This window comes from Erpetoichthys calabaricus, chromosome 7, assembly GCF_900747795.2.
Source record: "Erpetoichthys calabaricus chromosome 7, fErpCal1.3, whole genome shotgun sequence".
Lineage (NCBI taxonomy): Eukaryota > Metazoa > Chordata > Cladistia > Polypteriformes > Polypteridae > Erpetoichthys > Erpetoichthys calabaricus.
This window is the reverse complement of record NC_041400.2, coordinates 184011092-184027774: the sequence shown is the minus strand read 5'-3', so window position 1 is coordinate 184027774 and position 16683 is coordinate 184011092. Positions and strand designations below refer to the sequence as shown.

General features: G+C 37.3%; 1 protein-coding gene across 1 annotated transcript in view; it reads left to right on the top strand.

Moving 5' to 3' along the window:
* LOC114654947 (DENN/MADD domain containing 4C) overlaps window positions 1-16683 on the top strand; it is a 227759-nt gene that overhangs the window by 88414 nt on the left and 122662 nt on the right. Inside the window, 1 exon segment of the mRNA XM_028805821.2 lies at window positions 6742-6994. Within this exon segment, the coding sequence (XP_028661654.2) occupies window positions 6742-6994 (253 nt within the window).

Genomic DNA, 16683 nt, shown 5'->3' with positions numbered 1-16683 from the left:
GGGGCGTCTGTTGATCCTCCGAAAATAATTCTTCCAGCGTTAATGATTTTGATCCCCCTGTGCGGCGATTAACAGGCTTACTGTTATAAGTTCCCATTATGTCCCCTTGCCCTCCCGGGTCCTGTATTTAATTTTCCAACTATATACTGATTCGTCTAATCCCTTGTACGTATGAATCAGCGAGGTATTAAGTGTGCCACTCACTGTTCCCTTACTGTTCCCTTCTTTAGTCCCAAGGGGAGACACCTAACTATTGGTCCTGTCCCAGTTCCCAGGAGAACACGGTATTCCTATTAGTATGTAGATTTATTTATTCCGTCCTAACAGCAATCCTGCAATCTGTGCTCTTTTTCTGTTTATGTTTCCATACATATATATACCACCCCGTTACTCGTCCCGTTAGCCTGTCCGCTCACATCCCCGGATTCCAGCTCAGGTGACTTCGTGTCCGATTCGGTTCAGCAGAATACTACATCAATACGTCCAGCCGAGTCTAGGATATGGGTGAGGCCAGTATCCTTTCGTCAGACCTTTCGTATGCGTCAAACTGCTTGGGTCAAGTCTCCATCACCTTAAGCAACCCGTTGAGATATGAATATGACTAGACGGTCAACAGGAAACTCGCCCTCCCGTAATTTAGAAAATAAAAAAAAAAAAATGTTCGGAAATTCCCCGGTGCTTACCCCAGCCTGGAAGTGTGCAAGCTCTGTCTGGAAATCCGTTCAGTCACCGTGGATGTAGCAAAGAGGAGACCAGGGGCTCCTCACGCAAGAACTGTTTCAGGACAGGGCAGTCCTAACTTTTGCCGGAGCTGCATGCTCTGCTGCCGGAGCGCTCAAGTTGACGGCAGTCCGCTGGTAAGACGGATCACTGAAATGGTCTCGCTGGAGGAGTCGACCGGCCGTCTCTTGCCCCACGTCCGGGCGCCAAAAAACTGTGGACACTTTTTGTGACTGAAGACAGAAGAAAATTAAAATTAGTAAAAACCTTTTATTGATACATACCAGACAAGGGTAAAATGACAGAGAAATACAGTCCTAGGACACCGCACTTCATCTGCCTCGAGCGCAGATATCCTTGCTCTTTTATACCTTTCTAGTCTCCTGATCGTTGACCACGTAAGCAATAAAAATAGCGTCCTGACTCATTTTGTTTTATTCCAATTGGTAAAGTCCTTACCCTAAAGGTATATTTTCTTGTCACACACATCATTGAAAGAAAACTTCCAGAAAGTATATATGCTTTTTGTCACGTACGCAAAACACAAACAAGTTTGATCATTCTGTCCTATTTTCTGTACTTACACACATACATTTTGTTCAATTACATCATTTTATGTTTTTACAACATGCACAAGTAATCTTCTGGAGTTCTCCTTTGACAAAATGCTCCAGCGTCATTAATGTGTGCAAAAAAAAGTTAAAGATCATCATTGGCCACCGTGAATCAGAAAATAAGCATGATGCCTGTGATAATTTTCTTGTGTTTTTTAGATTTGTTTAGTCTAATTGATGCTTTACGAGTATTTATAGGTTTCCATTACCAGGTTGCATGCAGCAAACTCTTTTCTGCTTTGCTGTATGATTCAGCCCTGCAAAAGGCCAGAATTTGTTCTTGCCTTACAATCCATGCTGCTGGAATAGTAATTCAGGTATTTTTACTTCAGTAAGATAAGTGCTTCATTAAGTTACTCATTGCTTTAAAAAGCAATCAGACTATGTAACGCACATTACTTTTAACATGGTATCTTGCTGCCCTTGAGATTGTGTTGATGAGTTTAGCTCTGCAAGTTCAGCTCATCAACACAGCTTTAGTAATTTATGAAATATTGAGACAGATTATTTCAGCCTTGAGAAGGAATAATGCGTTTACCCAAACATTTGCCTATGGAAATGTATTTTGTGGATGCTTCTACCTATAGCTGCTTAAAGTGATGGCAAATAAAATACATTCTTAGGCTGACAGAGTTCAACAGGCATGCACAGACTACAAAATTATTAACAATAATAACAAATAAGGGTTTTCATGGCCACATAATCAGTTTATTTACAGAGAAATCTACCTCTGATAATCTGGTTTCTCAGAGGCCAATGATCCAATTTTTCTATTTGGGATAAAGGTTTCAATGGCATTTTAGAAATCCGGTTTCTGTAGATAATCAGGTTATTGAAGCTCATGTAAACACTAATTGAAAAGACAACTCTAATAACCAATTATCAAGTAAACATAACTAATTAAAGAAAATGCTGAAAATGGGGCTTTGCAGTCCTCTGTGATTAATAAATAATAAATTAAAAATTGGTCATTTCAAGTAGTAAAAGCCATAGGCAACACTAGTAATGTCTTGGTTGCATTTTTAAATCAATCTTAATAAAAAAAGGATATCAATGTTTTATCAACAACATGAAAATGTCTGGGTGTGTCCAAACATTTGGCTGGTAGTGTACAATGGCAGGTTCAAGAGATTCCAGAAGGATGTTTGTTGATACTCTTGGCTTCTGTTTGGCCTTCTTCATAATTAAATACATCTGTCTTGCATACAATATTTACAGAACACACACCCTTATAGAGTGTGACAATAGTGTAAAATTTCCTTTTTGTATACATTTTGTCTTGATAAACACCCAGGCCCTTCAAAATGCTTTTTGTAGACTTTCCTAGCTTGATTTTTTCAAACAGTCTCTACTTTTTCTGTTCACATGAACAGGTCTTTGAGAAAAACTGACTCTGTCAATATCCAAAGATTGCATCTTAATGATAGGATAGAGCACCTCTAAGCCACACCGGAAATTTCATGTCTCTGTTTGGAACACCTGACTGCCGTTACATTTTTGAGAGTCTGGAAGTTCATATACTTTTTCCATCCTGGACTTTGAATGTCCAAATGATGTATTAGATATTAATAAGAAGAATCACAATTGTTTATATGTGTTTTAGCAGATTATTTCAACTTACAGTGGTTGAGATCAGACAAGATCAGACCATGTATTATAATTATTTAGTAATTCATGCAAGAATCCAGTTAGCTAAAAACATGTTAAAAATATGTTGTGATAGATCACAGACTTAAGAATTTGTGAATAAACAAGGCATTACTTTTGGGGTACGATAAATTGTAAACGCAGGGACACTCAAAACACCTTTAATACAGCAGAGTATTCAGAAGAAGCTAGATTGCCAAGATTATTGTGTTAACAAATTTAAACTGAGATAAATTTTGCCAAGCCATCTTTTTTTATTTCCTTAATGAACAGAGTACAGAAAGTTAAAATTTGGAGGGACTGTCTCAGTTAGCATGGGAGCTTCATTACTACTGAGCCATGTTTCACTCAAAATTAAAAGTCTATTTTCCTGACAGATCATTTCTAGTTGGTAAAGCTTTTTTAAGAGTTTCAGGTTGACAACGCTACTGTGAGTATTTAAGAAAGCTAAAGATATTCAATTATTTATTCCAAAATATTTTTAGCACACCTGTAATTAGTTGTAATTAATCAATGTAGCGCTTCTATTTAGTTAAACCTACTGAGTTTCATATTTTAATTTTTTCTTGTGGCTGCCATTATAGATGCAATTAGGTAGTTATAAACCGTTTATTGTTGATATTATCTGGCATGATTCTGAAACCCTGCGGTGGGTTGGCACCCTGCCCGGGATTGGTTCCTGCCTTGTGCCCTGTGTTGGCTGGGATTGGCTCCAGCAGACCCCTGTGACCCTATGTTCGGATTCAGCGGGTTGGAAAATGGATGGATGATTCTGAAACCTTTCGTAATTGGGTGTGAGCCAACTCTCTGAAGTTGTGAGATCATTCCCATAAGAGTATATACATGTTAAAATGCCATAAAACAGAATTCATCAAAATAATGAATGTAAACAAATTTTGACAATATAAAGTCTAGTCAACATTATAATTGAAATATTTCCAGTTGATGATGTAGAATAGGAAAACAAATATTCCAGTTAACAAAATACCTGGAGAAAATGAGCCTAGTGTTCATGTTTGGTTATGTTAGACAGAGTCACCGTTCTAGTGAACCCTGAGCCAGTTGGCAATCTTTCCATTCGTGGGCAATCTGCAATATTATAAACAAATGTTGCAAAGTGTAAAAGGAAGTAGATTATATGCCATTGATTTCCATATAGGTAGTTATTTAATTACTGCTATTCGTGTTAGTAAATATCCCCTTTCTAGCAAGATATAAAGATTATATATCTTTTAGGGAATACAGTATACACATCTGGCAGGTGTCGCACTTGGCCGGAAACACCCATTTTTTGTAACCAAGGTATCAATGTAACAACAAACAAACTTGCAACTTATTTGTAAAGAGTATGAGATACTTACTGCATGATTTTGTACAAGCCATGAAACTGCATTAGGTCTTTGGAGCAGGGGAAGAAATATAAGATAAGATAAGAACAGAGGACCTGATTCTCATTTTATTTTCCTGCCAAATCTCAGATGTTAATTTTCTTTGAATTATGCTTTAAAGTTGCGCAGCAGAAGAATTAAAATAGGGGGTGGGGGTGTTTGGGCGAGTCTTCAAAGAATTTGGTTCATAGCTGCTCAGCTCAGTAGTTACTGGAGTAGGAGGAGAGCCTATTCACTTAGCTCATACTGAATCAAATCTTTTTTTCATTATTGTTTTTATTTGTCACACGCAAGTTATACATACAGTACAATATGTAGTAAAATGCTTAATTGTTCATCTCCAATGACTTTGCTGTTAAGTAGAATATAAAAAACAATTACAATAATGCATGACTTTATTAATATCAAAAAAATCATTAATAGAATTTTAAATTTATGATAAAAAAACAATAAATAAATAACTTAAATCTAACTTAATGTAAGAGAGATAACAATAGGGCATTTCAGATCTAGACGCTTTCCTTATTTACCATTTGGATGGACTGTGGACAGAAGCTCCTTAGTCTCTCTGAACTAGTCTTCAGACAGCAGTGGCATTTCCCCACATTTAAGGTGTTCTTGATAATTTTCTTCACCCTGCTCTGACTTTGTATTATGTAGAAGTACCATGTGATGCCTTTAGCTGACTGTTCCACTCTCTGCAGAGCCATGCAGTCCTACTGTGTGATGTTCCCAAACCATGCAGTAATACTTCATGTTGTTAATAATTTCAGTGGTGGATGTGTAGAAGCTATTTAGTAATTGGGAGGGCGGCCTGAAATCCCTGAGGTGGTAAAAACATTGATGTACCTTCTTTACCAAGAATTTGGTGTGTTTAGACCAGGTTAGGTTCTCTGTGATGTGGATACCAAGGTATCTGAAACTGTCTACCCTGTCCATCTGAGTGCTGTTAATTCTGAGGAGGCGGTAGTGCCTCTGCTATTTTCTCCCAAAGTACACATTCTGCTCATTTGTCTTGAGGACTGTCAAGAGTAAATAGTTGTAGGGCTATCTGCTAGAGATAGAAGGATCATACTTGTTCCATTATAGATTCACTTGCTCAATATTATTAGAATGGGTTGAAGGCAGGGCAGTATCATCTTATCTTTCTGTCTATCCCCTATTGCTTGTGCACGGGAACAGTTCCTTTCAACAATTTCCACATTGTAGTGACTTCATTATATCCTATCATGTCTTTTGCGGGCTTCTCCAGTTACAGGGCTTGGTTTTCTTCAAGTGCATCCCTTTTCTTATCGGCATAAGTCCAGTGAATGATAGCTAAGTTCAACAACTTAATTTGTAAAATAATTAAATAAAACCCAATGTCTGAGTCACAATCATGACAGGTTTGGCATGAATATCTTGTGTACAGGTCTCTTGTGTTACCTTTATCCAAAAAAATTGATTGTAGTACTTTTAACAATGGTAACATTAATTGCTTGTTGGTATTGTTGTATAAGCACACATAAAGAAAAGCTCAAAACAATAATAAAGTGACACATTTATCTTAATTGATGATGAAAAATGTCTCTAAAAAGCATTGTTCTATATTAGACATGAATGTCTAGCACACATAGAATGACTTGATAAGCAAGCAACTAATAAACTTAAACGTGATGATGCTTAGGGCTGACAGCACAGTGGTGCAGCAGTTCATGGAACTGTATTAAGAATCAAGTGTCCTGGGTTTGAGACCTGCACTTGGTTATTTTATGACTGAAGTTTGTATGATGTCATTGTATTCGCTTGTGCTCCACTACTATGTACTGCAGTTTTTATTCCTCATCCCATAGGTTTGCATGTTAGGTTAATTGATAATCCCAAATGGGCTCGTGAGTGTATGTGGATACGACCTTGAATTAAGCAGGTTTGAGAACGTTCTGTTCCTTTAGAGGTCAGCAGTAAGTCTCCTACTGTACGTTTGAGCTACTGGTGGGAATGGGTTTTATTATTATTTTACAGCTTTTTATGGGAAAAAGAGTTTTGTATTCACTATCCACAATTTAACTCGAGGGGTGGGGTTAATAGGAAGCAAAGGCAGTTTCCTTAAGAATATGCTATTGTATAACCAGGAAACTCTAGATACCAAGCAAGAGATTTCTCCCCTTTTTATAATGGCAGCAAGTTAAAATCATTATTTAAAGCCTTTTTCACCACTGAGCAAAATCAAAAATACCAAAAAAGATTTAAACAACGTGCAAATCGTTACAATGACAGGAAACATATCAGTGTTTCTGCTTGTTGGACTACAATATAAACATGCATTGATGTTTGCTTCATTGTGAGGTTTTACACAGGTGCTATGTAAACTTGCGTCTTTTTGTTCCTTGCAGAGTTTTGTATGATGATAAAGAAAGGCTGATTGCAGGCTGTGAAGTGATCCAGGCCACACCTTATGGACGCTGTGCCAATGTTAATAACAGCTCGGCCAATTCTCAGAGGATCTTTATCACATATCGTCGAGCTTCTGTTGAACGGGCGCAAAATTCCTTGGCAGTAACAGATATCTGTGTTATTATTGCAAGCAAAGGAGAGACTCCACCTCACACCTTCTGCAAAATTGATAAGAATTTGAACTGTGGCATGGTAAGAGGCTTTTTTTCTTTCTTTTTTTTTTTAAAATACGTGTTTGGATTTCTTAAAACAAAAGAACCTTTTGAGTCAGTTTATTAATATGGTGGAGCATTCAAATGGGAAGTGCATTACTTACATTTATTTAGCTGATGCTTTTTTCCAGAAGTGATTTAAAGCCCATAATAGTATGGAAATTCTATAATCAATGTGTTTTTTTCCCCTTTGGCCCATTCCTTTTTTTTTTTTTTTTTTTTTTTTTTGTTAAATGTTTATTTGAATCTACTGTATTCAAAGCACATCCCTTCCATAAATGTGAGTGGATATGATTTTGAAAGCTTTGTTCTTATTTTATATTGTACCTACTAGTGTTGTTCATTCTGGTGGCCTCTATTTCCTTAATACAGTGAGTAAAAACATTTCACTACTCCCCCTTACAAGTTTTAACATTTAATTGTTATACAACATTGACTCATAGTTCACAGATGAGCTGAATGACTTCTTTACATCTTTTGAGCCTTAAGGCTCAGATTTCATTGAGTGTCACAATGTTTCCAGTTCACTGGCAAACAGCCATGCTACAGGTGGCAGAGGCTGATGCGAGAAAACCCTTTCAACTGGTTAAACCGCGCATGGCCAGCAGCCCAGACAGCATCCTGTCCTGTACCCTGAAGGCATGCGCCACCTAGTTGTCATGGTTGTTTACTGACATCTTCAGCTTGTCCCTGCCTTTGTGTACAGTGCCGCAGTGTTTCAGGAAAACCACAATTTTGTCTCTGCCAAAAGAAATATGTTGTTTCTTCATGAATAACTTTTGACCCCTCACATTAGCCTTCATGTTGATGAAATGTCTGGAGAAACTAGTTATGAAATGCATTAACCACAGCATACCTACTGCTCTGGATCTGCTATAGTTTGCATACCAGCATAACACGGGTGTGAATAATGACATCTCCTTTGCCCAGGACAGTGCACTGGGGCATTTAGAAAGGAAAAACACCTATGTCAGGATGTTGTTCATTGACTATAGCACTGCCTTCAGCACCATTGTACCCTTCAGTCTGGTGTTGAAGCTCAGAGACCTTGGTCTGAGCTGTTCCATCTGTGGCTGGGTGTTTTGACTTCCTGACAAATAAACCCCAGTCAGTGAGGACTGGCAAAAACAAGTTCTCCATGCTGTTCACCAGCATTGGAGTTCTGCAGTGCTGCTGCCTCAGATGACTGTTGTACAGTCGGTTTAACAGTGAGTGTGTAGTAAAGCTTGAGGGCAACAGCATCATCACGTTCGCAGACAGCACTATGACTGGACTCATCAGTAACAATGAAAAGGCTGCCTACAGGAGGGAGGTAAAAGACTTGACTATGTGTGGTGCCATAACTAAAACTTCTTCCGGAATGTTGACACAACAAGAAAGAACAAATGCAATCCTGCTCTAGTCCATATCCACTGCTTCCCTATCTAGACAGCAGCTATAGGTTCCTGAGTGTCTAGAACACTGACTGCCTTTAGTGATCTGTCAACACCACCTCCATCCTTAAAACAGCACAACAGAGGCTTTTTTTTCCTGAGGAAGTTAAAGAGCTTTAGGGTAGGAACAAAAAAGCTACTGAAAGTACAGTGGGGTGCAAAGGTTTGGGCACCCTTGCTTAAAATGTCTGTTACTATGAATAGTTAAATGAGCAGAAGATGAACTGATCTTGAAAAGGCATAAAGTTAAATGACATTTTTTTTTCATCATTTTATGCAAGATTAGTACAGTGGAACCTCGGGTCACAACCGTAATTCGTTCCAAAATTCTGGTCGTAACCCGATTTGGTCGTGACCCGAAGTAATTTCCCACATAGGATTGTATGTATATACAATTAATCCGTTCCAGACCGTACAAACTGTATGTAAATATATTTTTTTAAAGATTTTTAAGCACAAAAATAGTTAATTATACCATAGAATGCACAGCGTAATAGTAAACTAAATGTAAAAACATTGAATAACACTGAGAAAACCTTGAACAGAGAAAAGTAACATTGAAAGAATTCACGCTACAGCCTCACGAACCGCTCGCTGTAAAGACTTTTTTTTTTTAATGACTTTTAAGCACAGGGAAAAACATTAACATTTGAAAAATCCGTAATTTAATAAACAACCAAGAAAAGTAACATTGCAACAATGCACGCTACAAACCAATCGCTGTAAACAGAAGTGAAGTGGAGGTTAAAATCCAATAGAAAAAAATCTTCATTAAATACAACGAGGTTAAAACAATGCTCAAATCAGTCTCTTTAAAAACAAGCCCGGTGCATTCTTTAACTGCCTTCTCGGCTTTATGCAGCCAGCCCTCTCTCGCTCTCTCGTTCTCTCTCTCTCGCTGCACAGGGAGAGACTGAACACATGCAGAAATCATCGGCGCGTACGAACCGGAAGGGAAACTGGCTTGTTCGTCACCCGAGTTTGTGGTCGTGAACAGATGCAAAAGTTTGGCAAACTTTTTTTGATCCTAACCCGATTTGTACGTGGTCTGAGACGTTCGTGACCCGAGGTTCCACTGTATATTGTTTTTGTTTTGTACAGTTGTACAGTAAAAAGGGAAAGGAGCACCATGCAAACGTTTGGGCACCCCAAAATATTTGAGGTCTCAGATTACTTTTACCAAGGTTTCAGACCTTAATTAGCTCATTAGGGCTATGGCTTTTTCAGTCATCATTAGAAAACCCCAGGTGGTGCAAATTGCAAAGCAGTATAAATTCTCTGACTCCTCAAACCTTGTCCCAACGATCAGCAGCCTTGGGCTTCTCTAAGCAGCTGCTGGGTACTCTGAAAAATTAAATTAATTGATGCTTACAAAGCCACAGAAGGCTACAAGAAGATAGCAAGTGTTTTCAAGTAGCCGTTTCCTCGTAATGTTATTAAGAAGTGGCAGTTAACAGTAATAGTGGAGGTCGGGTTTAAGTCTAGAAGACCAAGAAAACTTTCTGAAAAGAACTGCTCATTGGATTGCTAGAAAGGCAAATAAAAACCTCTGACTGTAAAAGATCTTCAGGATTATTTAGCAGACTCCGGAGTGGAGGTTCACTGTTCTACTGTGCAGTGACACCTGAACAAATATGACCATCATGGTAGAGTCAGCAGAAGAAAACCTTTCCTTGCCGCAAAATTCAGCGCCCGAAGTTTGCAAATGAACGTCTAAACATGCCTTTTGGAAACCAGTCATCTGGACTGATGAAGTCAAAATAGACCTTTTTGGCCACAATGTGCAAAGGTATATTAGGCATGGGGATGGATCAATCAGGCTTTGTTTTGTAGCCAGTGGTACAAGGATCATGTCATTGGTAGTGGGAAGAATGGATTCAGGTAACTCATAAATTTTGGAAGCAAATATCACACCATCTTTTTTAAAAATATTGAAGTTAAAAAGAGGATGGGTCCTACAACAAGATAATGATCGGAAGCGCACCTCAGAATCTACAGTGGAATACCACAAGAGGGGCAACCTGGTTGTTTTGCCATACCCCTAACAGTCCCCCAACCTAAACATCATTGAAAATCTGTGGATAGATCTTAAAAGAGATCTGCAAGATGGCCCAAGAATCTCGCAGAATTAGAAGCCTTTTACAATGACAAATGGGAGAAAATACCCCAAGTAAAGACTAAAAGACTCTTAGCTAGCTACAAAAAACATTTACAATCTGTGATACTTGCCAAAGGTAGTGTTGCAAATTACTGACCATATCGGGTGCCCAAACTTTTGCTTCAGGCCCTTTTCATTTTTTTTGGGTATTTTGTACCTGTTAATGATTGAAATTAAAATGTAAACTTGTTTAAAATATTAAAGAAATGTGTCATCTTTAGCTTTATGCCTTTTGGTGATCAGACGTCTTTAGACAACTTAACTATTCACAGTAACAGACATTTTAAGCAGGGGCGTCCAAATTTTTGCATTCCACTGTATTCTCACTGGGTGCATCATGGTGTGGTTTGGTAACCTGACTTCCCAGGATTGCAGACTCCTTCAAAAGTCCTTGCAGTTTCTAAAATCATTGGGGCTGACCTTCCACAGCTTCGTACCATCTGCTTCACCAGATGTCTGAGGAGAGCTGAATTTATCATTTCTAATGACAGCCACTTAGCTTATCTTTTGTTTTCACTTCTGCTTTCTGGAAAGTGCTGCAGAAGCCTATCCACTTGCTTCAGGAGTAGCATCTTCCCCCAGTCTGTAAGGTCACTGAACTCTTTGAAATCTGCTGGTTTATGTGTAATTGTACTGTGTGTTACATGTGTACTGCCATCTGCCTTTTTATTCACTGTTATTTACCATAATTTATTTTTCTTCTGGTACTCTTGTTTATTTACTGTATGTATTTGTACATCACCTTATGGTATTTTATTGACTACAAAAATTCTTGTGCAACTATGGCACAAGAATTTCACAATGCTCGGGTAATGTATATGACAAAGATCACTGATCTCTCAAACCTAAAATGCTTTTTAATGTCAAAGTGAAGACAGATCTCTGCAAAATGGTGTAAAGTAATTACAAATTTAAAACGCAAAATAATTGATTGCCTAAGTATTCACCCACTCCAGTCATTGTTTGCTAGGCGCATCTTTGGGATCTGTGTGGACAGATCTCTCTGTCTGTCAGTTTTGCAAATATGGACACTATAGTTCTCCTTATTCTTATTGGAATACTGCTGAAGCTCTGTCAAGTTTTAAATTAAACCAACTGTGATTAATAATAATAATAATTCATTACATTTATATAGCGCTTTTCTCAGTACTCAAAGCGCTATCCACACAGGGAGGAACCGGGAAGCGAACCCACAATCTTCCACAGTCTGCTTACTGCAAAACAGCAGCACTACCACTGCGCCACCAGTGAGGACAATGTTGTTTAACAATAAAATACACAAAATTCCAAGAATTGAATAAATGTTATAGGTAGCTCAGATCCCATTTTGTCTAGATTCTTCTGAATGTGTAGTTAAATTCCACCATGTTGGAGGCTCTGACAACTATTGGTCTAGATAATTCCCTTCTTTTATGCCTGTTCTTCATGACAGTTTCTTCACTTCAGTGCCCATTAGATTTTTGGAACTCTGTAGTCATATGTGTTACACCATCACCCTTTAAATAAGTTAATTTTTTAAAACATTATACTTATATATTGACTGGTTTTAAACAACAGCAACATTTATTTATCTAGCACATTTTCATACAAATAATGTAGCACAAAGTGCTTTACATGATGAAGAAGGAGAAAAAAAGACAAAATAAGAATTAAAATAAGAGAACACTAATTAACATAGAATAAAAGTAAGGTCCGATGGCCAGGGACAACAGAAAAATAAAACATCAGACGGCTGGAGAAAAAATAAAATCTGCAGGGGTTCCAAGACCATGAGACCACCCAGCCCCCTCTAGGCATTCTACCTAACATAAATTACCTCAATCAGTCCTCATTGTATTCAGGGTTCTCATGGAAGGACTTGATGATGACGGTTATGTGGACTTCTGGTCTTTAATCCATCAATGTAGGGACATCACGGTGCTTTGATTAGGTGGTGGTGGTGGCGCCCAGATCTCCACCATAGAAAACCGGAAAAGGAACAGCAGAGAGAGTAGGGCCTAGTACGGATTTTGGAGCCACCATGAATAATAATGATAATTAATTGAATATATAGAGCATCAGGATTAAACTGAAATGAAGCTATGAGAAAGCCATGTTAAAGTAATGTGTTTTCAGCAGTGTTTTAAAGTGCTCCACTGTATTAGCCTGGCGAATTCCTATTGATAAGCTATTCCAGGTTTTAGGTGCATAACAGCAGAAGGCCACCTCACCACTTCTTTTAAGTTTAGCTCTTAGAATTATAAGTAAACACTCATTTGAAGATTTTAAGGTTATAATGTGGAGTGTAAGGTGTAAGTCATTCCGAAATATAAGATGGAGCGAGATTATTTAAGGCTTTGTAAACCATAAGCAGTATTTTAAAGTCAATTGTAAATGACACAGGTAACCAATGTAGTGACATCAAAACTGGAGAAATGTGCTCGGATTTTCTTTTTCTAGTTAAGATTCTAGCAGCTGCATTCTGCACTAGTTGTAATCAATTTATGTCTTTTTTGGGTAGTCCTGAGAGGAGTGTGTTACAATAATCTAGTCGACTGAAAACAAAAGTGTGAACTAATTTCTCAGCGTCTTTCAATGATATAAGGGGGTCTAACTTTTTCTATATTTCTTAAGTGGAAAAAATGCTGTCCTAGTGATCTGATTAATATGTGATTTAAAATTCAGGTCACAGTCAACAGTTACCCCTAAATTCTTTGCCTCTGTCTTGACTTTTAATCCTAATGCATCAAGTTTATTTCTAATAACCTCATTATATCCATTATTGCCAATCACTAAAATTTCTGTTTTCTCTTTATTTAGTTTGAGAAAATTACTACTCATCCATTCAGAAACGCAAGTAAGACATTGTGTCAGTGAATTAACATAGTCGGGGTCATCAGGTGCAATCGATAAGTACAGTTATGTGTCATCAGCATAGCTATGGTAGCTCACGTTCTGCCCCGAGATAATCTGACATAATGGAAGCATGTAAATTGAAAAGAGCAGTGGACCCAGGATAGGGCCTTGTGGAACACCATATAGAATATCATGTGTCTTTGAAGTATAATTACCACAAGTTACAAAGAATTTTCTACCTGCCAGGTAGGATTCAAACCAATTTAAGACACTGCCAGAGAGGCCCACCCACTGACTAAGGCGATTTCTAAGAATATTGTGATCAATGCTATCAAATTCAGCACTCAGATCTAAGAGGATGAGAACAGATAAATGGCCTCTGTCTGCATTTACCCGCAAGTCATTTACTACTTTAACGAGTGCAGTTTCTGTACTGTGATTTGTTCTGAAACCTGACTGAAACTTATCAAGAATAGCATGTTTATTGAGGTGGCCATTTAGCTAAATAATGACTGCCTTCTCTGGAATTTTACTTAAGAAAGGCAAGTTCGAGATCTAAAACTAAAATTTTCAAAAGCAGAGGAGTCAAGATTATTTTTCTTGAGTAGGGGTTTAACTACAGCATTCTTAAGACAGTCTGGGAAGACCCCCATATCTAATGACGAGTTTACTATGTCAAGAGTACTGGCAATTAGCACGCCAGATACTTCTTTGAAAAAACTTGTTGGTATTGGGTCAAGGACACAGGTAGAGGGTCTCAGTTGAGAAATTATTTTATATAAATCAGGTAAATCTATCCTGGTGAAAGAATTTAATTTGTTTATAATGGAGTACTGGGGCTTAAGAGGATCAGTATTGGGGAGATGTACTATATTATTTCTAATATGATTAATTTTTAGTTTAAAAAATACAGCAATAGCCTCACAAGTTTCATTGGAAGTATTTTGGAGGCATTCCATTGAGTGACCTGGGCTTAGCAGACGATCAGTCATAGAGAATAAGACTCTGGGATTACTAGCATTGTTATTTATAATTCTAGAGAAACAGCAATGCCTCTCAAGATGGACTTTGTTGTTGTATTGTTATTTTAACCTTCAACATCTCATAGTGGATAGTTAGTTTAGTTTTTCTCCATTTACGCTCAGCTCTCCGGCATGTTCAGACACTCTTTGGGTCTTGCATGGTATAACAATGCTAGAAGATTGTTCTAAAAACACAGTTAAAAAGAGAGTTAAAAATCAACTGTTCATCAGTTTTTTTCCCCCCTCAGCTTTCCTCTCTTATAGCGTATGTGTTCAAAGATATATATATATCATAGCATTTACCATCTAAAATGAAAGTTAAAATATAATTAGTTGTTTCTAAACCTAATTTTTTTCAAAATAAAAAAGCTTGCAGGCATTTACTTGCCATCAATGTTAATGTGTATTAAATCATAATATCAAAATATAGTGTTAACATTCCAAAAAAATCTTTGCCCTTCGTTTCTTTCACTTTTTGCAGTATGTTTCTTTGACTGCCACAGTTTGTTTGATTCTTACCGATATATAGCTGCTTGTATTCCTCAAAGCAATAAAAAGTTCAAATTAAGGATGTTTCAGTCTAAATATATCAGGGTGAAAAGGTCCCAATAATATAGGCCCACCACTGCTTTTCATCTTGGAAAATATTGGAATTACACAATTTAAGTGGTGATCTTCGACTGTACTATCCACCATCAAATGAAAACAACAAAATAATTGCATATAACATACCTAAAGATCCCCATATTGTCACCTGTTTGGCTTGCTGTTCTCTTCATTTAAACTAGTTATCTTTTGTAGATGTGTGATAAAACAGTCGGATTGGCAAGAAAGTTTTGCTTTGTTTTGGTATTGTTTGAAATTTGGCTCTTATTTCATTCAAAGATTGGTGTTTCAGATCAGCCAGTGACTGTGTCATTTGGTGTGGAAATTGGATGATTTTGATCAGTGCTGATCAATAAGTAAATCCCTAGTGTTTTTATTTCCTGCAGTGTCCTCAGTTGTGTCTTTAACCACATCTCTGAACCACTGAAGATCAGTCATTCAGATTTCAAAATGTCAGCAGGATGAACATTTTCAGAATTGCATACTATAGTTAGGGTTAATGTATAACTGAAACTGACAGGTAATCATTAAAAAATTTCCAAACCTTGTCTTTTTTTGGATGGTACTAGTGATGCAATCTAGTTATACATCAGAATCCGTCCTTTGTGAATATAAACGGTAAACAAAACCATGTCATTGCACACACTTCTACTAGTATACCATCTAGGGCTCGACGAAATGGTAACAAAATATCACTTTTTTTCTTTATTCTTTTTTTTATTGAAACAAACTGTTTAGCTTGCTGAGCATACAAGCTATCTTCTTCCTTCTGCTGTAACTACTGGTCTCCAGATTGTTACAATATGTTTTGACTATACACTCATGGGCAGCTGAATAAACCCAAGATATTGGGTTTATTATGACTGTTAACTGTACCATTTGGATAAAACAAAGTTCATGATTTTTCTCGTTTTGATATAATTTTAAAACATTATCTTGAATTAAACTATTTAATCAAAAAAATCGCCCAGCCCTAATACCGTCTATACATGTTATACTGTGTACTTCTCATAAAAAATAAATTTAGTCTGCTAAAATCCAAATCTTCCATCAGTAAAGAAGCATGGGCATTTTATTTGATTTGATTTTTTTGCTTTGATATACTTTATTAATCCCTGAGAGTAGGTTGTCTTTTCGCTTGACCTTTGGGGATCAGAACGCAGGGTCAGCCATTGTACAGCTTATTGAGTATAGCTTTGTGACTGTGTCCTGTTATGGGTTGATTCCTACCTTGTACTCTATACTGTAGAGATTAGGCTATGGTCCCTGGAACCCTGAATTTGATAAGTAGGCACAGAAGCTATGTGTGTATAGTATACGTTAGGCTTTAATAAAGGAATTGGCTCTTTTGCTTTTGTAAATGCTGGTTTATTTTAATGGCCAGTAAAGCTAGAAAAGCATTAGTTTTTTTTTTGTTATTATTAAGCAGCAGCAGTTTTAAGAAGCAGCTGCGTACTTTTGTGGTTGGGTTATGAAATACTTCTACAAATCTTCCACAGAAGAAATTGTTTTAAGAAGAAAATCTTACATCTGACATCATTGCCGGTAATCAAGAGGCAGGGAAACCCTCGAAGACTCACAGTCACACAGATTATTATAAATCCTTCTAGTATTG